The 25,873-nt window shown below is 44.7% G+C and overlaps 1 protein-coding gene across 1 annotated transcript in view; it reads right to left on the reverse strand.

Annotated features, from left to right (window-relative positions):
• Positions 1-25,873, reverse strand: part of MTUS2 (microtubule associated scaffold protein 2) — a 957,846-nt gene that overhangs the window by 582,738 nt on the left and 349,235 nt on the right. The window contains exon 3 of the mRNA XM_069759018.1: positions 1,906-2,146. Coding sequence (XP_069615119.1) covers positions 1,906-2,146 — 241 coding nt within the window. The remainder of the gene's footprint in view (positions 1-1,905; positions 2,147-25,873) is intronic.

A 25,873-nucleotide genomic window follows, 5' to 3' on the forward strand; every position in this document is an offset into this window, starting at 1 on the left:
ATATAAAATATTATAAATATATGAAAGCACAGGATGGGACAAAGGTATAAAAGATGTGTATGTATAAGGGTCCTGTACACCTTATCTGATCCACTCACATTTACTCACTGTGTCTCACAGAATTAGAGTCAGCCAAGAAGATAATGCAGACATGTCCCGAATTAGAAAGATGTGTATATCAAAATGCCAATTAGGTCCAGAAGGAAGAATACTAATTTGCTTTGTTTAATATGAGATAGTTTTCTCTCTTCTAGAGGAGAGCTGATTTGGATACCTTTTCCCACATGCCTGTAAGTAAAGCCCCTCAGATAAATTGGACTAACATCGACTGACTCCGTCAGTAACTACGGGTTCGGCCGATAGTCTACTGATGATGGGGACCCTGGACAGATGATTGTCATGGGAGTTAAGGTCCAGCATGTGCTACTTTAGACAGACGATCCCTTTGTCCCGCAGTGATTCTCTTGGCAGAGTGATGCCAACCGAACAATCGGCCAAATCATCATTTGGTTGACAGTAGTGTTGAGCGATACCTTCCGATATTTGAAAGTATCGGTATCTGATTGTATCGGCCGATATCCGAAAAATATCGGATATCGCCGATATCGATACCCGATACCAATACAAGTCAATGGGACACAAATATCGGAATGTATCCTCTATGGTTCCCAGGGTCTGAAGGAGAGGAAACTCTCCTTCAGGCCCTGGGATCCATATTCATGTAAAAAATAAAGAATAAAAATAAAAAATATCGATATACTCACCCCTCCGGCGGACCCTGGACTTTAGCGGTGTAACCGGCAGCCTCCGTTCCTAAGAATGAGCGGGTGAAGGACCTTCAATGACGTCACGGCTTGTGATTGGTCGCGTGACCGCTCATGTGACCACTCACGCGACCAATCACAAGCCGCGACGTCATCACAGGTCCTTCACTCGCTCATTCTTAGGAACGGAGACTGCCGGTTGCAGCGGTTACAACCACGGCGCGTCCGAGAGTGAGTATATTCATATTTTTTATTTTTATTCTTTATTTTACATATAAATATTCATCCCGATCCCAATTCCCGATATCGCAAAAATATCGGAACTCGGGATCGGAATTCCGATACCGCAAATATCGGCCGATACCCGATACTTGCGGTATCGGAATGCTCAACACTAGTTGACAGTCATCTGAGGTGTATGGGGGAGCCTACAAAGAATTTGTCACCAGGTTTTTGATACCTCATATTAAAGGAGCATGACGTAGGCAGAGAAAAGCTGATTCCAATAATGTATTACTTCGTTTACTGGGTGCATCAATAGTGATAATCAGAGTTTTTAATTTTAGCATGCAGCAGAGCTGAGAAAGCTAACCCCACCCACACCACAGCTTTCTGCTTTCTATGTATATTGTCTACAGACAGTGAGCTTCTTATCACAGGAGGGGGCATGGTCGGACAAGTGCTGAGGCATGCTGTAGTCCAGGCAGTGATAATCTTGTGGTGATAAAAACTTAATTGTATGAAAGCAACAGCACACAGCCTGATAAGTGATACATCACTGAAATCGGTGCCTCAGCCCCTACCTCATGCTGACCTCACATTACATAGCAAAAAACCTTCTGACAGATTCCCTTTAAGTGTTCATACCCAGTTAGGTACTAATAATGACAAGCAGTATTCCCCTAGAGAATATAAAGTATTGTAATATAATACAAAAAGAATTTATTCAATACAGGATAATCCCTTATTAAAGGATTTAGGGTGTAGGAAAAAATAAGAAAAGAAGCGACACCGGTACTAGAAGTATCTGATTTCTTTCACCTCCTGGGCTCATTAATTCAATTAATATTTTTTTTCCTCTGCTTTCTATATTTGCACATATGTGTTCCGCTTTTTATGGTCATAAATAACAAAAATGTACCTGACGTTTCTGAGTTGTTCAGCGCTCCGACAGCAGTAACCAGTTCTTGCTGAGGCATTGAGGTACTTGATGCACGTTGACTTGCAATCAATATTCTATTCTTTGCCGACGGCAATCTGGTGACTGCGCCCAACCCGAGCTGCGGTCTTAGGATCATGGTGGATCTATAGAAGCTCGGTGGAACTTCATAATGGGTAAATGTTGAGGGACAGAAGTCATCTTTTCTCTGCCTTTCACCTGTCTGCATACAAGAGACACAAAGAATACAGAGTAATGCATCCAAAGCCCACGTAAAAGAATATTACATTGCATTCATCCCTGAAGTCACCAGGTGTCAGGAGACTACTGGGGCGATTCTATCACATTTCTTTTAGGCATTATTACACCATATTTTTCTGTAAGATATCTTAAGCAGCGGGAGCATGAACTTAACACTAGGAATTTCCTTCTACCCGATAGAGGCCGCAAATAGAATAAAAACTTGACTGTGATATTAGCTGGAAAAAAAATGGTCAAAACAGTTGAAAAGGAAAAGTTGCTGTACATTCTCTCAGTATGATACATGGACGATACGTGAAATATATTTCATCAGCTTAAAATAAATGTGTTGCTTTTTTATTATTTTCTGGAATGTCTTACATTTCATCGTTACTTTTATGGGGTATATACAGAGGGCTAGATCTCATATTCTACAATTTTGGTGACCATTAGGTTATCTAGCTCCGGCATGAAGGAACTCGACTCAACTGCAAACAGCATCAGAAATAAAAAAAAAAAAAATACAATATTGTACAACATTTTTAGAAGATTGCGGAAAAAAATGCAGGAAATTAAGACTGCATTCAAAAATAGGAAAGTTTATTTTTATCAATTAACAAAATGTAAAGTGAATGAAATCTAAATTCAATCACTATTTGGTTTAACCGACTTTGTCTTCAGTTTATGAAGGGACTCGGCAGAGAGATTGTCCTAAACATCTTGGAGAAATAATCACGGATCTTTTATGCATATACTGTGTACAGTTATATATATATATATATACAGATGAAGCCAGGCTCGGACTGGCCAACGGGTGAATAGGTGAATCCCCCGGTGGGCCCACTCATGAATATGCCATACATCCTCCTATATGAGTAGAACTTGGCTGAATACACTTGATTCACGATGTACAAACAAAGGCGGCAACTCATCATTTATACATTCGTGAATGAGTGGTGCCCCCAGAGTTGATGTTACTGGTGGGACCTTGGCATCCCAATCCAACACTTGATGTAGTCATGGTTAGCCGATGGTTAGAAGAACGCAGATCACACATCACTGAGAGATCAAGGTGCAATCTGACACCTGACTTGAGATCAGACAACTTCGCACTGTCATTTTACTTAAGTGGTTTAAGATAAATTAATTTTCTGAGAAAAGTTATATCGAGATGGTGTGTTATTTGTATAGTTAAATTTGGCTACATCTGTGTATATACTGCCAGAGAGGCCCAGCGCCTGCGCACTGCAGTACTTTGCTCTGCCCTCAACAGGGCAGACAAAGTACGCCTGCGCCGGAGCCGCAGAGTGAAGACAAGAAGAGGACGTCATCGTAAGAAGATGGGAGGCCCCGGACCGGACCGCGACGCCCATCGGATAAGCCCCTGATGCCGGTGGGCTTAGCTCACCTTCGATTTTGGGGGTGACAGGTTCCCTTTAATATTGTAAAATCTGTCTTCAGTGAACAGAGATTTTCCCATTACAGAGAAACCAGATGATAGTTGGAGCTCATAAAGTTCTAGGAAGCGGGGAGGAGCTGGAGACAGATAAAGACTGCAAGTTCTCCTGAAATGACAGATACACTTTAAAGAGAACCCAACACTCTCAGTGTGTGCACTGTAATCACTCCCCTACACCCTGATTGACCGCCTGCTCTGCGCACACATGCCAAGACACACACATTGAGAGCAGGCTATCAGAGTGCAGGGGGAGTGATTACTGAACCGCTCACTGTACTTTATTGCCTCCAGCACCACCCAGATGGCTAGTAGTGAACAGCTGCAGGGAAAATATAACATCATTTTCTCCCTGTAGCCGCTGCTCCAGTAAGATGGCTAAACAGGATTAACCACAATTAATTACACCTATATCTGCAAGTAACTAGCGTTTCCTGACGTGACAGTTTCCCTTTTAGCTGAAAATGTATTCTTTACTTTGCGCAGCTCCTGCCAATTTTGTCCATACGGAATATTCATGATATTATAGCACAGATGTTGATACCATATACTGTACCATTAAACAAGGAGAACTGAACTTATGTTTCTGTAAAGTTGCAAACATGAAGCATTTAAGGCAAAATAAGGTAACATTTACAGCTTGATTATTTAATCAAAGTTCAATTTTTTTAAATCATTTTGCACTGATGAAGGTTAATAAGCCAGGAACAGCTCAAGGGTAGATGGAATAAATAGCTCTGTATGTGTTAGGCTGCCATCACACTATCAGTATTTGGTCAGTATTTTACGTCAGTATTTGTAAGCCAAAACCAGGAGTGGGTGATAAATCCAGAAGTGGTGCATATGTTTCTATTATACTTTTCCTCTATTTGTTCCACTCCTGGTTTTGGCTACAAATACTGATGTAAAATACTGACCAAATACTGATCGTGTGACGGCAGCCTTAGTCTGTATGTGAGACGTATACTGGTGGTTCTTGATGCTCGTCTCTGCCCGCTATTCTAGAATAACGAGACTTGTTTGGGAAACATGTATAATATAAAATATAGTGGGAATGATAAATTAATTTACATAAAATGTTTGTAACTTTGTAAATACATTATCTTCATATTTGCCAACAATGTCTAGGAGGCTGGTAAAAAAGGTGCTCCTAAAAAAAGTCGTACAATCTCACAGGCGGTGCCTTAAAAGAGGAATATAGAGGGGTTGTTTAGCACAGCTAAAAAAAATTTGAGGGATTATAACCTGCTGAATCCTAGCAGTCTGTAATGTAGTCAGTGTTAGGCTCGGTGCAGACGACCATGTATTCTCTCATCCAAAAGAATCAGGTCGATTATACAAAACACACTCTAATCAGAGATTGATCAGAGTATGATCACAGTGTGAGCCAACTCTGTAGGATGGGGAGAAGATTGAGAAAAAAATGTCTCCATCTTCTCCGTTCTGTCAGTCCACGGAAATTGGACTCACTCAGATGTCATCCGAGTGCAGTCTAATGGTTCATTAACTTGCATAGCCGAGTGCAATCTGAATATTGGATCAAATTCGAGCATGCAGAATTTTTTTTTTCTCGGACCATGTGCACGACCCCCATAGAATAGTATCTGTCTAATTTGATGATTTGTCAGATCGCACTGGGACTGCACACAATGCCATGTGCCCGATCCCTTAGGATCAGACTCCGTTCCAGATTCCAGTGCGCGTACTATAGCCACTCTTGTGCAATCTGTACACTCGCAATTACTTATCGACTGCTTTCTCATGTATTTTTCTGAAAAGGTATATTACACAGTTTCTTATTTTCACGTGTTCTGATGATTTATCTAACATATCTCGGTATGTGTTCACAAAGTATGACCGAACCACACAACTTTAGCCTATAGACATGTATTTACGTGGTGTTATTTCACGTTGCTATTGGAATGCTACATTATTATGTTTATATTCCTGATCTTTATCCTTATAATTGAGGAAATGTCCCAATAATTATTTGGTTATAAACCAACATTCCCATTTATTTTTATGTTTATTTTCATCATTTTTTTATTACCGTATTTAATTTAAGTTTTTAAGTGAAATGTTGGACTGGGACAAACCCTGAACAGCACACTATGTATATTTTATGTTTTATTTAAATCATATTTAATTTACTACATGATTTTAAAGATTCTCGGACTGACAGAAGCCGATATTGTTGGCGAAGCTCTGGGTGGGACAAAGTGATCACTGTTTCCACAAAGTGGCTGTCTCTGGCTTTTTTTAATTATTCTGCCCATTTTAACATTTCTTTTTTTGTATTACTAACACACTAATTATTTTTTACCTGCTATCTGGTGGTTTTGCACTATTTAATTCACCAGACAGGTAACATCTTTACATTCTGTGCGGAGCAATAGACACCATCCGTTCCAGAGCAGCATATGGGAATTATATACACTGTATATGCTTAACGTGGCCGTATCCGGATAGAACAAAAGCAGAGCCCTTCTTGATTTGCTTGGATTTTATTTCTCCTGGTGGTGAATGTTTGCCATCACTGAACCACAACACTTTTTATAGTTTGGAATTGTAGCACCACAGAGTTTTAGAACTATACTTGATACACAGACCTCACATCCAGCCTATATTACAGAGAGAGACACTCTTCCAAGAAAACAATATGAAACCCAGATTATAGTACAAATTGCATATCGAGGTCTAAAAAAGCTAAAAAAATGAAGACTGCAATTGAGTGAAATTTATTTTAATAAAAGATAACCACGAATAGGTGAAAATATTTTTTTCCATGCCAAAAGTGTCCATAACCTTTAACTTCCTGGGACCTAGAGCGACGCGGAGGTTTCCTATGCATGACGCAGGAATGCCCAGTCATTGGGCATAGAATCATTCTAAGAGGCTGTAACAATGCTAACCACTTGGGAGCGATCTGAGGTATCACAGGAACCATTTCTATCTAAAGTCCATCTGGTTTATTGCCGTCCTCATAAACTACGTCACAGGAAACGCAAATACAGCCCTTATCCAACAGAAAGTAAAACAAAGCAAAAAAGTCCACACAGTAGTACTGGTTATCCCACTTGGCTTAGAGTCCAGCTCCTTAGTTCTTTAGCAAAGGCACTCAATCCAGGAGGTCTGCACACCTCCGAACACACAGGTGTAAGAGGGTGGTGCTGTTATGGACAATAAGAAACGCTCTATCACTTTAAGAGGCTGCATCCCCTTGTCTGGTGTGATGGTATGTTCTGCTTTTCTCCCCTACTCTTATGGGTGTTATGAGCTGGTCGGTGCTGTGTGCAGGGAGCTGAAGCAGTGTGGAGAGAGGAAGTTTCTAGAGAGGACTGAGAGAACTTTGTGCTGTTCTGGCCGGAAGAAGGAACTTTGGCTGCAAGAAAGATTACACAGCTTGAGACAAACTGCGTTTGTTAAATAGACTTTCCCGGTTACAGCAAAGGGTGGCTGTTCTGTGCTGGTTTGTGAAGCCACGAAGATACTGAGAAGGGGACTTACAGTTTCCAGGAGCAAGGAGAAGACCACGCTTTGCAGAGCTGACAGGAATCCGTGCGCACCACCGTTTTGGACTTCAGGGGCCCCCTGGGACTGGACCTGTGTCCCCAACATCACCGTGAGTTTGTTCCTGTTTGGTGCACCTGTTAGGGCCTAGTGCAGGCTTCAGTAGTTAGAGCATGGTAGCCGTGTGGCCTGCGTAGTAAAGGCCAGGGAGGTTATATGCAGAGTAGCATTTATATTTGTTTTGTTGTGTTAAGTTGCTTTTGAGAAAGACTCTGAGTTTGTAATTGTTGAAGCACGGTGCTATTTTACAGACAAGATAACTCGTGTGCATTATCTTTTGTTATTGTAAACCCCTGTTTGCATCTTCCTTGTCCCTTCCATTCCCTGTCTCCCAATAAATCTATCCTTTGTTGTTTGCACCTCATCTTGTGTACAGTAGTCTTCTTGCACCGTGGTGGGCCCCCGGCCATCGCTTCAAGTGGCGCTGCGAGCTGGGTACTGTCACCAAGATGGAGGCAGCAGACAGCAATGACGGGAATGCTAACATTAATGGGGATGCTGTGGGCATTGGTGGAACCCTTGCAAGGACACTCCCTATGGGCACCATATTTAGTGTGCTCCCAAAGTTTGACGGCAAGAATATGCCACTGTCCGACTGGGTGTCCCGGCTGCAATGCACCCTGAAGATTTATAACATCAGCCCAGACCTTGAAGCGGACATTGCTTTAACTGCCCTAGAGGGGGAAGCCCGCAGAAACATCTGCCTACAACCAGAACTCACCCGCAGTACCCTAAAGGAGCTAGTGAAGTTCCTGGAAGAGATCTACGGCGAGACTGCTAGCGCGGGACATCTTCGCGCCAAATTTTTCTCTAGGCTGCAGCGGGAAGAAGAAGGAATTTCTCAGTATGCAACAGCACTGCAAGAAGTGTTCGAAGAGGTGCAGAGAAAGGAGGCAGATGGATTTGGCGGCATGGGCTCTATAGGCCGGATACTCCAGGAGCAATTCATTCTGGGACTACACAGCACATCCTTGAGGCGAGCACTGTCAGAACGGGTCCGGGCAGATCTAGCCCTTACGTTTCGTCAAGTTCTGGCGGAAACAGTGGCCCAAAGTAAAGAAGAAAGCTATGCGTCTGGAGTGATGCGTGTCCAGGGCGCCAATTCCAGAGGGGACCCAAACCATCAAGAGGTGCTGGTCCAGGTAGTGCAAGACTTGCAGTGGTCCCTTGTTAATGTGCAAGAGAAACTGACCCGGATGGAGTGAAGAGTGGGGGAACTACAAGAGACTGACCCACCATACTCATGCAACCATTCTTCAGCCCGATCGACAAGGGATCAGTGGGAACAAGCCCCCTCCTGTCAGGCATCGGCGGCACGAGGACAGGCTCGAAGTACCCCTCGGCGAGGAGGAGGCATTCAATGCTGGGAGTGTGGAGGACGGGGGCACCTTGCCAGAGACTGTCGGAACTATACTCAAGGCCAGTGGAAGCCGCCGTTAAACTACCAACCCCCACAGTAGTGCGGCACTCTGCGAGGGAGGCGAGAAGAGAGGCCGCTCCATATCATAATGAACACTTGATCGCTGGGAGCCCCATCCTACGTGCTGAATTTGAAGGAGTTCTGGTGGATTGTCTGGTAGATACCGGGTCACAAGTGACAACGATGTCAGAAGCGTACTTCAAGCAGCATTTCCAGAACCTGGCCAAGCCAGAAAAAGAGACATTGATTCGCTTGTTTGCTGCCAACCAACAACCGATTCCGGTCACAGGGGTCGTGTGGATGAATATTCGAATCTGTGGGCAAGAAGTTGGAAGAAAAGGGATCCTGCTAGTCCCTGAGCCTGTCAAGAAAGATGTGCCTGTAGTACTGGGAATGAATATCCTACGTGAACTCGATCAGATTATGTTTACCAAACAGGGACCTGAATATTGGAAGAAGGCTACTCCACATAAGCCTACTCAAGAAGCCCTTCAACGACTGATCTGCGTCCGTGGGACGCAGAAGAGTGTGCCATCTTATCAGACGGTAGGGGTCATCCGGGCTCCTGGTAAAGAACCTGTAATCCTACCTCCCGAGCGAGAAACTATAGTATACCTTCCAGTGGGGACTCACCGCAACCTTGATGGGTTGGAAGTGGTTGTTCAGCCTGTGGTAGGCGGAGGAGTGGATCAAGAAGTCATGATAGCTCATACGATAGCTGTGGTCCAGCGAGGACATGTCCCCATAAGAGCTTTGAATGTGAGCCCCAGGGAGGTCACCTTGCCACGAGGGACAGATCTGGCCCTGGTGTACCTACATAAGGGTGAAGTGGTGAGTCAGAAGGAGATGTCTTTATCACCGAAAGAAGGCGTGGGGTGGACCCTAGCAGTTGCTGCGGGAGACGAAGAGACACCATCCCCGGAGTGGAGTGGACGGGTCATCCTTGAGCAAATGGAAGTGGATGTGAAGGCTATGAGCCCTGAGCGTGTGCAAGCAATAGAAACTATGCTGTGGGAAAATCAGGCCGCATTTGCCCGTCACGCCGAAGATTTCGGCTGTACTGAAGCCATCACGCATGAGATCCCGACTGGGGAAGCTCGTCCAATTCGAGAACGATACTGGCAGATCCCGCCCTAGATGTACCAAGAGGTGAAAACATTACTGAGGCAGATGCTGGATTCAGGAGTGGTGCAGAGTAGTCAGAGCCCTTGGGCAGCCCCGGTGGTGCTCCTCAAGAAAAAGGATGGGACCATCCGGTTCTGTGTAGATTACAGGAAACTCAATGCCTGCACTGTTCGAGACTCGTATCCGTTGCCCCGCATCGAGGAATCCTTGACAGCGTTGGGGAAAGCCAAGTACTTCTCCACCCTGGACCTAGCAAGCGGATACTGGCAAGTAGCCGTGGCAGAGAAAGACAGAGAGAAAACCGCCTTCATCCTCCCTATGGGACTGTTCGAGTTTAACCGGATGCCCTTCGGGCTCTCCAATGCTCCAGGCACCTTTCAACGGCTGATGGAAAAGTGTTTGGGAGATTTAAATTTCGAGGCTACCCTGATCTATCTGGATGACATCATTGTGTTTTCATCCTCATTCGAAGACCACCTTGCCCGGCTTGGACAGGTACTCGGAAGACTGCGGGCTCATAACCTGAAGTTGAAGCCAAAAAAATGCCACCTCTTCAAGAGGGAGATCGAGTACCTAGGCCACATAGTGTCACAAGATGGAGTTCTACCCTCGCCAGAAAAAGTGGCTGCTATCCAGAAGTGGCCAGTCCCTCAAACAGTGAGAGAACTCCAGGCCTTGCTGGGACTCGCGGGGTACTACCGCCGGTTTGTTAAAGACTTCGCAAAGGTGGCCAGTCCTCTCAATGAGTTGCTGAGGGGGACCGCTGGAGTGCCGAAGACCCAGCGCATCCCCTGGGCACAGGGACAACACGAGGCCTTCCAGGCTATAAAGAATGCCCTTACTTCGGCCCCGATCAACGGCCTACGCAGACGTCGATCAACCGTTCCTGTTGTACACTGATGGTAGCCTTCATGGACTCGGTGCAGTACTTTCTCAGATACAGGATGGACATGAGAGAGTTATCGGGTATGCTAGCAGGTCCCTGCAAGACAGCAAAAGAAACCCTCACAATTACAGCTCCTTCCGGTTAGAGCTCCTGGCCCTGGTGTGGGCCATGACAGAAAAGTTTGCAGGCTTTCTGACAGGTACCAAAATTCAAGTTCGAACAGACAATAATCCCCTGGCCCACCTTGAGAATGCTAAACTGGGGGCCTTAGAACAACGGTGGATGGCTCGCCTTTACCATCCGTTATCACTCTGCTACTGAAAACGCAAATGCGGATGGGCTGTCAAGAGTGCCTGTGGAGACTCCAGTGGGGGATCTTGATGAGCAACTCGAAGAGGAGGAAACCCCAGACTTCAATAAGTTCAAGCCCCCAATGGTTGTGGCCCAGTCAAGAAGGGAGGCCTGCGCATTACCCCGGTCCCTGGGGAGAACCAATGAGGAATGGGGACACGTTCAGGATGAAGACCAAGGGCTGAGACAGATGAAAAGGGGGGTAACGCAAAAGCGGAAGCCTGGCAAACAAGAGAGAGATAATCTGGACTCTGAAATGAGGAGTGTGTTGCACCAGTGGGATAGACTGGAAGTGCGAGAGTCAGTACTATATCGTAAGAGGCAACAGCCAAAAGATAAGGAAGTAAGGTGGCAAGTGGTCATCCCAGGAAGAATGGCTCAAGAAATAGCTAAAGAAGCCCACGAATTCGGAGCGCACTTCGGCCCTACAAAGACCTACCAATGGTTGCAGCGGTATGTGTATTGCCCCCGGTTGGAGCTTGTGGTGGAAGAGGTTTGCCGGCAGTGTCGAGTATGTGACCTCATTAAGAGTACTGAACAGAGGGCACCCATCCAGACCATACAAACTAAGGAACCGTTGGAAGTCTTGTTGATCGACTATCTCCTCGTGGGACACTCGGCCTGGGGGTTGCAATACTGTTTGGTGATGACCGATCATTTCTCTAAGTTCGCAGTAGTCACTCCGACTAGAGACCAGACTGCGGAATCGGCGGCGCGAGCCATCTGTCAAGACTTCATCCGGGTGTATGGGTGTCCAAAGCGCATCCACTCCGACCAAGGCACATGTTTCCAAGGCAAGGTGATGGAAGAATTGTATCGCATGTATGGCATCGAGCGGTGTCCCGGACCACCCCTTACCATCCTCAAGGCAATGGAGCTTGCGAACGCTTCAACAGAACCTTGCTTCAGATGCTGAGAACATTGGAGGAGGATAAGAAGGTGTGTTGGCCAGACTATCTGCCAGAATTGGTCTGGACCTACAACAATCGGGTCCACTCCACCACGGGTTATACCCCCTATCTACTGTGGTTTGGAAGAGCTGGACGAGAGATCATTGAGCTGAATTTGGAACAGCCAGAGGAGCTGATGGAGCGAACTGTCACCTCATGGGTGAAAGAGCATCGGCAACGTTTGCAAACGATACGGGGGTTGGGGGGTCAGCAACTGCAAGAAAAAGAACATACGGCCCGCAAACCAACTCAAGAGTTACCGCTCCAACCTGGAGACCGAGTATTGGTCAGAGAGAAACGCCCTAAGGGAAAACTAAGTGAGAGATGGGAAGTACAGCCGTACAAGGTTATCGAGTGAGTGTATGCTAACGGCCCTGTCTACAAGGTACAGATTGAAGATGGAGTACTTCACAGAAATATGCTGCGGCCTTGCCGGCCTGAGCTCTGTTCTATGCCATTGTCGCCTGAAGGCGCCACTCCACTTCCGGAATCTGTCATGCCTGATGACCAAATCGATGATGAGTGGTGGACCGTCCCTGACACAGTAGGGGATCCTCAGTCGCCCAGAGACGGTAATCCCATGGATGTACCAGTACTGCAATGCGAAGATGAGACCAGACCAGAGCTCACAACGTCCCCTGCAACAAGTGTTCCTCTGGAAGATAGTCAAGCCTTGCCTGACAGCCAAGAGCTTCAGAGATCCCAGAGGTCTAATGCAGGGGTTCCACCAGTCCGACATGTAGAACAGTGTGCTCTGTCTGTTTTTACACCTTTGTTGCCTCCTCCATTACACTTTTACCCTGATGCTGTCATGGCCGAGGACGACCATCATTAAGAAGGGAGGCATTTAAGAGGGTGGTGCTGTTATGGAAAATAAGAAACACGCTATCACTTTAAGAGGCTGCATCCCCTTGTCTGGTGTGATGGTATGTTCTGCTTTTCTCCCCTACTCTTATGGGTGTTATGAGCTGGTCGGTGTGCAGGGAGCTGAAGCAGCATGGAGAGAGGAAGTTTCTAGAGAGGACTGAGAGAACTTTGTGCTGTTCTGGCCGGAAGAAGGAACTTTGGCTGCAAGAAAGATTACACAGCTTGAGACGAACTGCATTTGTTAAATAGACTTTCCCGGTTACAGCAAAGGGTGGCTGTTCTGTGCTGGTTTGTGAAGCCACGAAGATACTGAGAAAGGGACTTACAGTTTCCAGGAGCAAGGAGAAGACCACGCTTTGCAGAGCTGACAGGAATCCGTGCGCACCACCGTTTTGGACTTCAGGGGCCAGGGAGGTTATATGCAGAGTAGCATTTATATTTGTTTTGTTGTGTAAAGTTGCTTTTGAGAAAGACTCTGAGTTTGTAATTGTTGAAGCACGGTGCTATTTTACAGACAAGATAACTCGTGTGCATTATCTTTTGTTATTGTAAACCCCTGTTTGCACCTTCCTTGTCCCTTCCATTCCCTGTCTCCCAATAAATCTATCCTTTGTTGTTTGCACCTCATCTTGTGTACAGTAGTCTTCCTGCACCGTGGTGGTCCCCCGGCCATCGGTTCACAGGCAATGTGTGAGACAAACAGATCTCATTACACAAAGTGAACCGCACCCAGGGGCGGAGATATGGTGAGCAGCCATCTTTCCTAACTATTTAGCTGCTCATAATCAACCTGTCACGGTCAATTTACCTCTCTAGGTCCTATATGTATTAAAGTATTACTCCAGGTTTAGCTCCCATTTACAATGTGTCTAACAGCCACCTTACAAGGTGCAGAATAGGAATTGGGGCCATGGTTTATAAAAAGTGACATAGCTATTTAAAAACATTTCCAACAACAACACATGCTAGTTTGGGGCCCTTAAAGATTTTGCAGTAGGGCAGTTACTGTATATTAAAGGGGTTGTCCACTACTGGCGGTGAATCTCCATGGCTCCTCCATAGTGACCATGAGCTCTTTGGCTGCTCCTCTAATTAGCGTTCTCCTTGCTTGGGATGACAGTTTAGGTGAACAGCCATGTCTTGGTTGGTTTTCAGTTGTGCCATACGTCTTCCATTTTTGGATGATGGATTGAACAGTGCTCTGTGGGCTATTTTTTTTATAAATTAACTCTGCTATACTCTCCTCCACAACTTTATCCCTGACCTGTCTGGTGTGTTCCTTGGTTTTCATCATGCTGTTTGAACCCTAATGTTCTTAAACAAACCTCTTAGGTTTACACAGAACAGCTGTAGTTATACTGAGAATAAATTACACACAGGTGGACTCAATTTAATACATTATATGACTTCTGGAGGGAATTGGTCACTCAGAATTTTATTTAGGGGAATCAGATTACAGGGGGGCTGAATTCAATGGCACGTCACAATTTTGAGATTTAAATATTTAAAATATTTAGAAAACCCTATATCATTTCCTTTACACTTGTGTTGGTACATCATTTAAAATCCCAATTAAATACATTTACATTTGTGGGTGTAACAATACAAAATGTGGAAAAGTTCCTGGGGTATGAACACTTTTTCAAAACACTGCAATGTCTGTAAAGTTCTGTGGAAATTAATGTCATTATATACGTGAGGAAAATACATAGCAAGGGCCAATATTACCAAGTGAATATGTAAAAAAAATATCTCATTCAATTCACAAATTATGAGATTTCTGTAAGTTAACAATTACAGTACAAATAGTTGTCTTTATTGAGAGAGGATTGATCTGAAGGTAGAAAACGTTAGGAAGAGAATTTCTTATACACAATACAGAGCACCATGGTAGGAAAAGCAATGTAACCGTGGGGTTGGTAATAGATGAAAATATCAATGTGCTGTGTAAATTACCACTCAACATTTTTGTCTTAGTAATTACGTATATTTCCTATAATATAACATTTCTATAAATCGTTTCTAAAAAAAAATCTGCATTTTTCCTCTATTCCTTTTGGGAAAGTATGAAAAACTATCAGAATTCAACGGATCACGTCTTTACACATTCAACACTTTTCAATCAGCAATGAGTGTCATACTATGTAGGGGCACACTGAATTATCAAAGATAATGGGAATGCCTAAGTGTCATGTTATGATCCGGTGACCTTGGAGCAGCATGAAAACTTTCACTGGAGTAGGTGGTAACTATACTGACCGCAAATCCTGATCTTAACACCGCAACTAGAAGTAGCCGTGGGGTGTACCTAACAAACCCTAGACACCTCGTCACAGCCGGAGGACTAAATACCCCTATAGATGGAAATAGGAATTCTACCTTGCCTCAGAGCAGAACCTCAAAGGATAGGCAGCCCCCCACAAATATTGGCTGTGAGTAGGAGAGGAAAGACACACACAGGCAGAAAACAGGATTTAGCATAAGAGGCCACTCTAGCTAGAATAGGAAAGGATAGGACAGAGTACTGTGCGGTCAGTATTAAAACCCTTCCAAAAATATCCACAGCAGATTATACAAAAAATTCCTCCATCTAACTAAAGACGTGGAATGTATATCTGCAACTCCAGAGACTCCTACACTCAGAGCAGGAATACAATCAAAAAACAAGCACACCGTTTGTGTGCCATAGAAAAAGAAACAGACACTTATCTTTGCTGAATTGACAGCTAAGCAGGAGAAGCCAGACAGAGGTCCAACACTTCCCAAGAAACATTCTCAACTGGCAAGGACTAATGAGTCCTGCAAACCTAAATACCCCAGTCAGAATTGCAATCAGCAGATACACCTGTCCAGGACTAGAGCCCAGGGACAACTGCATTACCACCTACAACCATCCAGAGGGAGCCCAAAAGTAGAATTCACAACAGTGTCAATGCTTTTATACATTCCAAGGAAGAATTATCACCAGTGGACTAGTTATCTCGTGCCATATAGTCCTCCTGCTCTGTATAACCCTGCCCCCACCACTGCTTATGCACAGAAAGCTGCCAATCAATGGTGTGGGCGGGGTTATACAGAGCTCAGCCTTCAGTTAATTGGTAGATCTGAAGAAGATAACACTGTGATTTTATCAAAACTACAGCAAGCAGCCTATTAAGGGACACATCACTGGAATCGGGGGTCTGTATAGGGGTTGTTCATGCAGAGCACAACTTGACAAGCGCATTGACCCAAATACACAAAAACAAACTTATTGTCAATACCAAGATATCAGATCATTGCATTTATTAATAGGTAATATGCTGTTAAATTACCTGTAATAAAGTAATTTAATTCTACTGCTGGCTAAGGGCCATAACTGAGCATTACTTCAAACTAAATGGCAATGTTATTTTTACTATGGTGATCAAGGGAAATGGCTCAGAACACCAACTTAATACATACTGTCACAGAGATTAATGAATGCGGGGTGTGCAGGAAGAATCCCACAGATTATTTGTCTCTATGTTTAGCCCTAGGTGTAAGCGTTGTATACAACCTGGAAAGCAAGCAGCTTGAGCTGCCTTCTCTACTGTCTGTTTGCCTTCTGGCAAAAGTTATCTAGAAACTGTCTTAGGAAGAACACCTCCCCCACCCAAAAAGAAGTGTTCTGATCACAGCACAAATGCATGTTTTTTTGCATTTTTTTTAGGGGTTGTCCACTACTTGATATTCTGTTTTTAATAGCAGAAGTTTGGTGCAGAAAATACATAAAAATATAAACTTACCTTCTGGACCAATGTCCTTCCTACTATGTCGCAGCTTCTACTCCTGGCAGTCATGTGACATTATGATGTTTCACCCTTTAAAAATTGGGCTATTTTTCTTCTTTTTTTTTGCTCTTTTGTTTTTTTCCTCCTCTTTTTCCAAGACCAATAACTTTTTAATTTTTCCGTCAACACAGCCATTTCAAGGCTTCTTTTTTTTTGCAGGATGGTTTGTACAATGCTTTAAAAAAGTAATCTGTGAACTTTTCTCCATTTTTTCACCTTACAACCACAAAATTTAAATGTATTTTATTGAGATTTTATGTGATATACCTACACAATGATGATACATGGTTTTCTAATTATTTTTAAAATATAAACCTGAAGATTGTGGCATGTATTTGTTTTCAGCACCCTCTAGTCTGATACCACTATATAAAATCTTGAGTAACCAATTACCTCCAAAAGTGACAATTAGTAAATTGAGTCCACCTGTGTGTCACTTATTCTCAGTATAACTACATAAGGTCTGAGAAGGCCTCAGAGATTTGTTTGAGAACATTAGGAATCAACAGCATCATGAAAACCAAGGAATACTCCAAGGAAAACTTACACTTCACATCAAGCTGAAAATACTATCCTCACCGTCAAACATGGTGGTAGCAGCATCATGCCATCAGGATACTTTTTTCAGCAGGGCCAGGGAGGTTGGTCAGAGTTGATGGGAAGATGAATGGAGCTAAATCCAGGGCAATGCTGGAGGAGAACCTGTGGTTAAAGACTTGAAAACGGGTCGAAGGTTCACTTTCCAGCAGGACAACATCCCTAAACATACTGCCAGAGATACAATAGAATGACTTAAATCAAAGCATATTGATGAGTGTGAGTGGCCCAATCACAGTCCAGACCTAAATCCCATTGAGAATCTGTGACAAGGCGTGAAAACTAACGTTCACATATGCCTCCATATAATGTTACTGAGCTAGAGCTAGTTTGTAAAGAAGAATGGGAAAAAATATCAAAATCTAGATATGCAAAGCTGGTAGAGACATACCCCAAAAGACTTAAGGTAGCAATTGCAGCAAAAGTTGGTCCTAGAAAGTACTGACTCCGTGGGCTGAATACAAAAGAATGAATGAATACAAATAACACAATAGCTGTAGCTTTGGAATCTGCTGCCCCACTTACACATACCAAAGCTCGCAAAATCAACAGACAACCCTGGCACACCAGCCTGACCAAAGAACTGAGGCGAGCTTCCAGGGCTGCTGAGCACAGATGGAAAAGATCTCACCCCAACGAGCACTTCATCGCATTTAAACAGTCTCTCACTACTTTCAAGACCACACTCGCCACAGCTAAACAAACCTACTTCTCATCTCTCATATCCTCTCTGTCTCACAACCCTAAACAGTTATTCAACACCTTCAATTCTCTCCTCCGTCCCCCAGCACCTCCTCCCTCCCCACTTATCTCCGCTGAAGACTTTGCCTCATTTTTCAAGCAGAAGATTGATAGCATCAGAGACAGTTTTGGTCAACAACCCCAAGAGCCCTTCCTCCCGACTTCCCAGCCCTCCACCTCCAAAACCAACTTCTCCACCACTACAGAAGATCAACTCTCCACTCTACTCTCAAGATCGCATCTCACCACCTGTGCACTTGACCCGCTCCCATCCCACCTCATCCCAAACCTCACCACAGTCTTCATCCCAACCCTAACCCATCTCTTCAACCTATCACTAACAACTGGTGTTTTCCCCTCAAGCTTTAAACATGCCTCCATCACACCTATCCTCAAAAAGCCCTCTCTTGACCCATCCTCTGTATCTAGCTATCACACTATATCACCTCTCCCTTATGCCTCCAAACTACTGGAACAACACGTTTACCTTGAACTGTCCTCCCATCTCTCTTCTTGCTCCCTCTTTGACCGCTTACAATCTGGCTTCCGGTCACACCATTCCACTGAAACTGCCCTAACTAAGGTCACCAATGACCTCCTAACCGCCAAGAGCAAGCGACACTACTCTGTCCTCCTCCTCCTCGACCTGTCAGCTGCCTTTGACACAGTGAACCATTCCCTATTATTACAGACCCTTTCATCCCTTGGCATCACAGACTTGGCCCTATCCTGGATCTCATCATACCTAACAGACCGGACATTCAGCGCCTCACACTCACACACCACCTCCTCACCTCGCCCCCTATCTGTCGGAGTCCCACAAGGTTCGGTCCTAGGGCCCCTGCTCTTCTCCATTTACACCTTTGGCCTGGGACAGCTCATAGAATCTCATGGCTTTCAGTATCACCTTTATGCTGATGACACACAGATCTACATCTCTGGACCAGATATCACCTCCCTACTAACCAGAATCACTCAATGTCTGTCCACTATTTCATCCTTCTTCTCCGCTAGATTTCACAAACTTAACATGGACAAAACAGAATTCATCATCTTTCCTGTTATGAAAGGTAATTCAGTACCACAATGGACATAGAGGTCAGCGCACATACAGTGACCTGGCAATAACCCAAAAAACAAGAACGAGCTCTGAGACGTGGGAACTCTGTTGACCGCAATCCCTAATCCTCTCCAACCACACTAAAGGCAGCCGTGGATTGCGCCTAACGCTGCCTATGCAACTCGGCACGGCCTGAGAAACTAGCTAGCCTGAAGATAGAAAATAAGCCTACCTTGCCTCAGAGAAATACCCCAAAGGAAAAGGCAGCCCCCACATATAATGACTGTGAGTTAAGATGAAAAGACAAACGTAGAGATGAAATAGATTTAGCAAAGTGAGGCCCAACTTTCTGAACAGAGCGAGGATAGGAAAGGTAACTTTGCGGTCAACACAAAACCCTACAAAAACCACGCAAAGGGGGCAAAAAGACCCTCCGTACCGAACTAACGGCACGGAGGTACACCCTCTGCGTCCCAGAGCTTCCAGCTAGCAGAAACAAAACAAATAGACAAGCTGGACAGAAAAAAACAGCAAACAAATAGCAAAGAGGAACTTAGCTATGCAGAGCAGCAGGCCACAGGAACGATCCAGGAGGAAACAGGTCCAATACTAGAACATTGACTGGAAGCCAGGATCAAAGCACTAGGTGGAGTTAAATAGAGAAGCACCTAACGACTTCACCACATCACCTGAGGAAGGAAACTCAGAAGCCGCAGTACCACTTTCCTCCACCAACAGAAGCTCACAGAGAGAACCAGCCGAAGTACCACTTGTGACCACAGGAGGGAGCTCTGCCACAGAATTCACAACACTTTCCCCCATCTCACGCGACCCCCCCAACGAACCTATCCATTACAGTAAATGGCTGCCCACTCTCCCCAGTCCCACAAGCTCGCTGCCTCGGGGCAGCAAGAATCTGCAAAAACCCTAGTCCATGCCCTCATCATCTCTCGCCTTAACTACTGCAAACTCCTGCTCTGTGGCCTCCCCTCTAACACTCTCGCACCCCTCCAATCTATTCTAAACTCTGCTGCTCGACTAATACACCTGTCCCCCCGCTATTCCCCGGCCTCTCCCCTCTGTCAATCCCTTCACTGGCTCCCCATTGCCCAGAGACTCCAGCACAAAACACTAACCATGACGTATAAAGCCATCCACAACATGTCTCCTCCATGCATCTGTGACCTCATCTTCCGGTACTTACCTACACGCAACCTCCGATCCTCACAAGATCTCCTCTACTCCCCTCTTATCTCCTCTTCCCACAATCGTATACAAGATTTCTCTCGCGTATCACCCCTACTCTGGAACCCTCTACCACAACACATCAGACTCTCGCCTACCATCGAAACCTTCAAAAAGAACCTGAAGACCCACTTCTTCCGACAAGCCTACAACCTGCAGTAACCACCGATCGACCAAACCGCTGCATGACCTGCTCTATCCTCACCTACTGTATTCTCACCCATCCCTTATAGATTGTGAGCCCTCGCGGGCAGGGTCCTCTCTCCTCCTGTACCAGTTATGACTTGTATTGTTTAAGATTATTGTACTTGTTTTTATTATGTATACCCCTCCTCACATGTAAAGCGCTATGGAATAAATGGCGCTATAACAATAAATAATAATAATAATAATGTTACAATTTAAAATATTCAGAAAACCATGTATCATTTCCTTTAAATTTCACATAACATGCCGATACGCTTTATAGTGGCAGTAGCTCCAGGTGGGCCCCTCCAAGTCAGGGATCCGGGGTGACCACTCCCTCTGCTTCCCTGGTAGCTTTGCTACTGATTGCTGCTAGATATCAATGCAATCGGTAAGGCCTCTCCCTCCACCTGTTCCCTACTGTTACCAATGTTTTCTACTGCTAGGGAAGCTATGAGGTAGAGGTCCTCTCAGGTGGGGCTCCTGGAGAACAATGTGCCCACGCTACATTCCTTGGAAATGGGTCCTTTTTTTCCTATGCTCACTCCTGGAACATTAGGGCTCATTCACACGAATGATTTTTCTCATACACAAAAATAGTCAGCGTTTCATCAGTGTTTTTGGTCAGAGTTAAATCAAAGTTTGATCAGTGTCAGAATTTGCCATCAGAATTTGGTCAAAGCTGCATCAGTTTTTTTTTTGGACAAAAAAAAATCTGATGGAAGATTTTCCTGTCAAACAATCCATGAAAAATGGACAGCACACGGATGGCATCCAATTGCTGACGGATTGTACAGTGGGTACGGAAAGTATTCAGACCCCTTCAAATTCTTCACTCTATGTTTCATTGTAGCCATTTGGTAAATTCAAAAAAGTTCATTTTTTTCTCCCATTAATGTACACTCTGCACCCCATCTTGACTGAAAAAAACAGAAATGTAGAAATTTTTGCAAATTTATTAAAAAAGGAAAACTGAAATATCACACATGGTCATAAGTATTCAGACCCTTTGCTCAGTATTGAGTTGAAGCACCCTTTTGAGCCAGTACAGCCATGAGTCTTCTTGGGAATGATGCAACAAGTTTTACACACCTGGATTTGGGGATCCTCTGCCATTCTTCCTTGTAGATCCTCTCCAGTTCCATCAGGTTGGATGGTGAACGTTGGTGGAAAGCCATTTTCAGGTCTCTCCAGAGATGCTCAATTGGGTTTAGGTCAGGGTTCTGGCTGGGCCAGTCAAGAATGGTCACAGAGTTGTTCTGAAGCCACTCCTTGGTTATATTAACTGTGTGCTTAGGGTCATTGTCTTGTTGGAAGGTGAACCCTCGGCCAAGTCTGAGGCCCATAGGAATCTGGAAGAGGTTTTCATCCAGGATATCTCTGTACTTGGCTGCAATCATGTTTCCTTCAATGACAACCAGTCGTCCTGTCCCTGCAGCTGAAAACAACCCCACATAGCATTATGCTGCCACCACCATGTTTCACTGTTGGGATTTTATTGGACAGGTGATGATCAGTGCCTGGTTTTCTCCACACATACCACTTAGAATTATCACGAAAAAGGTCTATCTTCATCTCATCTGACCAGAGAATCTTCTTTCTCATAGTCTGGGAGTCCTTCATGTGTTTTTAGCAAACTCTATGCGGGTTTTCATATGTCTTGCACTGAGGAGAGGCTTCCATCGGCCCACTCTGCCATAAAGGCCCGACTGGTGAAGGTCTGCAGTGATAGTTGACTTTGTGGAACTTTTTCCAATCTCTCTACTGCATCTCTGGAGCTCATCGACAGTGATCTTGGGGTTCTTCTTTAACTGTATCATCAAGGCTCTTCTCCCACGATTGCTCAGTTTGGCTAGATGGCCAGGTCTAGGAAGACTTCTGGTGCTCCCAAACTTCTTCCATTTGAGGATTATGGAGGCCACTGTGCTCTTAAGGTACCGTCACATTTAGCGACGCTGCAGCGATATAGACAACGATGCCGATCGCTGCAGCGTCGCTGTTTAGGTCACTAGGAGACGTCAAACACAGCAGCTCCAGAACGATGCAGGAGCGATCCAGTGACGTACTTATCGTTCTCGCTGGTTGTTCCCTCCATGAAGAAACATTGCAGGCATCGTTGCTTTTGCTGTCAAACATGACGAATCACGCCGACCTGACGACAAAATAAAGTTCCGGACTTTCAGCAACGACCAGTGATGTCACAGCAGGATCCTGATCGCTGCTGCGTGTCAAACACAACGAGATCGCTATCCAGGACGCTGCAACGTCACGGATCGTTGTCGTTCTCGTTGTAAAGTTGTTCAGTGTGAAGGTACCTTTAGGAACTTTGAGTACTGCAGACATTCTGTTGTAACCTTGATAAGATCTGTGCCTTGCCACAGTTCTATCTCTGAGCTCCTTGGCCAGTTCCTTTGACCTCATGATTCTCATTTGGTCTGACCTGCACTGTGAGCTGTGAGGTCTTATATAGACAGGTGTGTGCCTTTCCAAATCAAGTCCTATAAGTTTAATTAAACACAGCTGGACTCCAATGAAGGAGTAGAACCATCTCAAGGAGGATCACAAGGAAATGGACAGCATGTGACTTAAATATGAGTGTATGAGCAAAGGGTTTGAATACTTATGACCATGTGATATTTCAGCTTTTCTTTTTTATTAAATTTACAAAAAATGCAGAGTGTACATTAATGTGAAAAAATGAACTTTTTTGAATTTACTAAATGGCTGCAATGAAACAAAGAGTGAAGAACTTAAAGGGCTCTGAATACTTTCTATACCCATTGTGCATTTATGGCATAATCCCTACGGACGGACGGGTATCTGTCTCAAGAAGAGGGCTCATTGTGTGCCGCATGCGCAGCTCTCTCCAATTATTTATCTGGTAAAATGGAAAATGGCTGAGATTGCTGACCCATGCGACTGCTACATCCTGATTGTTCTTGACTGTTTCTAAGTAAGAAACATGTCATGAGTTTGTTTCACCGGTATCATGATTTAGTAACTGGGAGTAAGTTGTTTCTTCATGTGCCAGAAGGCAAACAGACAATAGAAATGACAGATCAAGCTGTTTGCTTCCCAGGCTGTACAAAACTGTTCTGAATATAATACAACACTTGCGCCTCAGGCTAAATAAAGGGGCAAATAATCGGTGGGGTTTCCTGCACTCCCACATTCATTTATTTCAGGAGTATTATGTATTTAGTCGGTGTTGTCAGCCATTTCCCCTGATTAGCTGAGTTAAAATAACATTGCAATTAACAGTCAAGCAATGTTCAGCGATGGCGGTAAGCCAGAAGTGGATTTCTATAATGAATATTATAATAAAGGATGACAGGACATTTCAAAGGGTATTAAAGGGTAATTCTGGATTCAGCACATACATATTACTTATGGTATTATGAAAGTTAGACAATTTTCTAATAACTTCCTGCACAATCTCTGCATTTATTGAATAGAAATCTTTAGTGCATTTTTCCATAGGCTCAAAGTTCTGATCTTGTGATAATCACAGAGGTGCATTGTTTGTTACATTGCCGTTATCAGTGACAAAACCTGCAAGCAAATTACTGCATTTATCTTGAATTAATCCTGAAGCCCACCTCCCCCCTCCATACAACTTTTGGCTGAACGATGTTGAGCGCTCCTGTGTAGCGGACCTGTGGAAGTTCGGGTTCTGGTACCTGACCCAAACTTTATTCCAAAGTTTGGTTCAGGTACCAGAACTGTACCCAAACTGTACCCAAACTTTGCTGGTCGGAGGACTACAAAATCCAGGGATGCTCAGTGAGGCTGCTGAGCAGAGCGAGGGCTACATTTTAAGTGCGGAACTGCAGATAAGTGCATAGTTAAACACAAAATCATAGTTTACCACAAGAGCATAGTTGGTGTTTTACTTACTAGTTTTCCTTTGTTTTTTTGCTGCTTTTTCTGTTTATCCACATTTGGTATGTGCTCCATGGACAATGCTACCAGGTATGTATCTTGTGAGATGTATGCATGCCTTGAACAGCTGTTTGAGGGTGAATATATCTACGCTCGATGTCGAGTTACATGTTGAGAAGCCCAGATAATGAATCTAAATGTGCAACTTGCAACACTTAGGAGAATCGCAAACCTGGACAGGAGTTTACAGCTCACTGAGTATGTGTTGGCTGGGGTCAGTAATAAGGAGGAGGGTGGAGGTGGGGAAGATCAGGACAGAGAAGGAGGTAACTGGACAACAGTTAGAAGAAGGTGTAAGAGCAGAGCCATAGTCACCACCCGACGCACCCAGGTGTTATGGACCTGGTGGTTAGGAGCACCCGGAACGACCTGATGTTTAAACTCACACAGGACAAGCTCTGGGAAGTGGGAGCTCTGCTGACCGCAACCCCTAATCCTATCACACAACTAGAAATAGCCGTGGAGCGTACCTAACACGACCTAGACGCCTCTTCACAGCCTAAGAGCTAACTAGCCCTAAAGATAGAAAATAAAGCCTACCTTGCCTCAGAGAAATTCCCCAAAGGAAAAGGCAGCCAACCACATATATTGACTGTGAGTTAAGATGAAAGTCACAAACACAGAAATGAAACAGGTTTCAGCAAAGGGAGGACAGACTTACTAAACAGACTGAGGATAGGAAAGGTATCTTTGCGGTCAGCACAAAAAACTACAAAAAGACCACGCAGAGTGTGCAAAAAGACCTCCGCACCAACTCACGGTGCGGAGGTGCCACTCTGCATCCCAGAGCTTCCAGCTAGCAAGGAAAAATCATGATAGCCAGCTGGACAAGGAAACAATGAACAAATAATTAACTAGCAGGGACTTAGCTTCTGCTGGAGTAGACAGGTCACCAGAAAGATCCAAGAGCGAACTGAACCAGTACAAGAACATTGACAGCTGGCCTGGAGTAACGATCTGAGTGGAGTTAAATAGAACAGCCAGCCAAAGAATAACCTACGTCACCTGTGGAAGGAACCTCAGAAGCAGCAGCTCCACTCACAGCCACCAGAGGGAGTCCATGGACAGAACTCGCCGAAGTACCATTCATGACCACAGGAGGGAGTTCGACAACAGAATTCACAACAGTACCCCCCCCCCCTTGAGGAGGGGTCACCGAACCCTCACCAGAGCCCCCAGGCTGATCAGGATGAGCTAAATGAAAGGCACGAACTAGATCGGCAGCATGAACATCAGAGGCAAAAACCCAGGAATTATCTTCCTGACCATAACCCTTCCACTTGACCAGGTACTGGAGTTTCCGTCTCGAAATATGAGAATCCAAAATCTTCTCCACCACATACTCCAACTCCCCCTCGACCAACACCAGGGCAGGAGGATCAACGGGGGGAACCATAGGCGCCACGTATCTCCGCAATAACGACTTATGGAACACATTATGGATGGCAAAAGAAGCTGGAAGGGCCAAACGAAATGACACAGGATTGAGAACTTCAGAAATC

This window comes from Ranitomeya imitator, chromosome 3 (genome assembly GCF_032444005.1).
Source record: "Ranitomeya imitator isolate aRanImi1 chromosome 3, aRanImi1.pri, whole genome shotgun sequence".
Classification (NCBI taxonomy): Eukaryota; Metazoa; Chordata; class Amphibia; order Anura; family Dendrobatidae; genus Ranitomeya; species Ranitomeya imitator.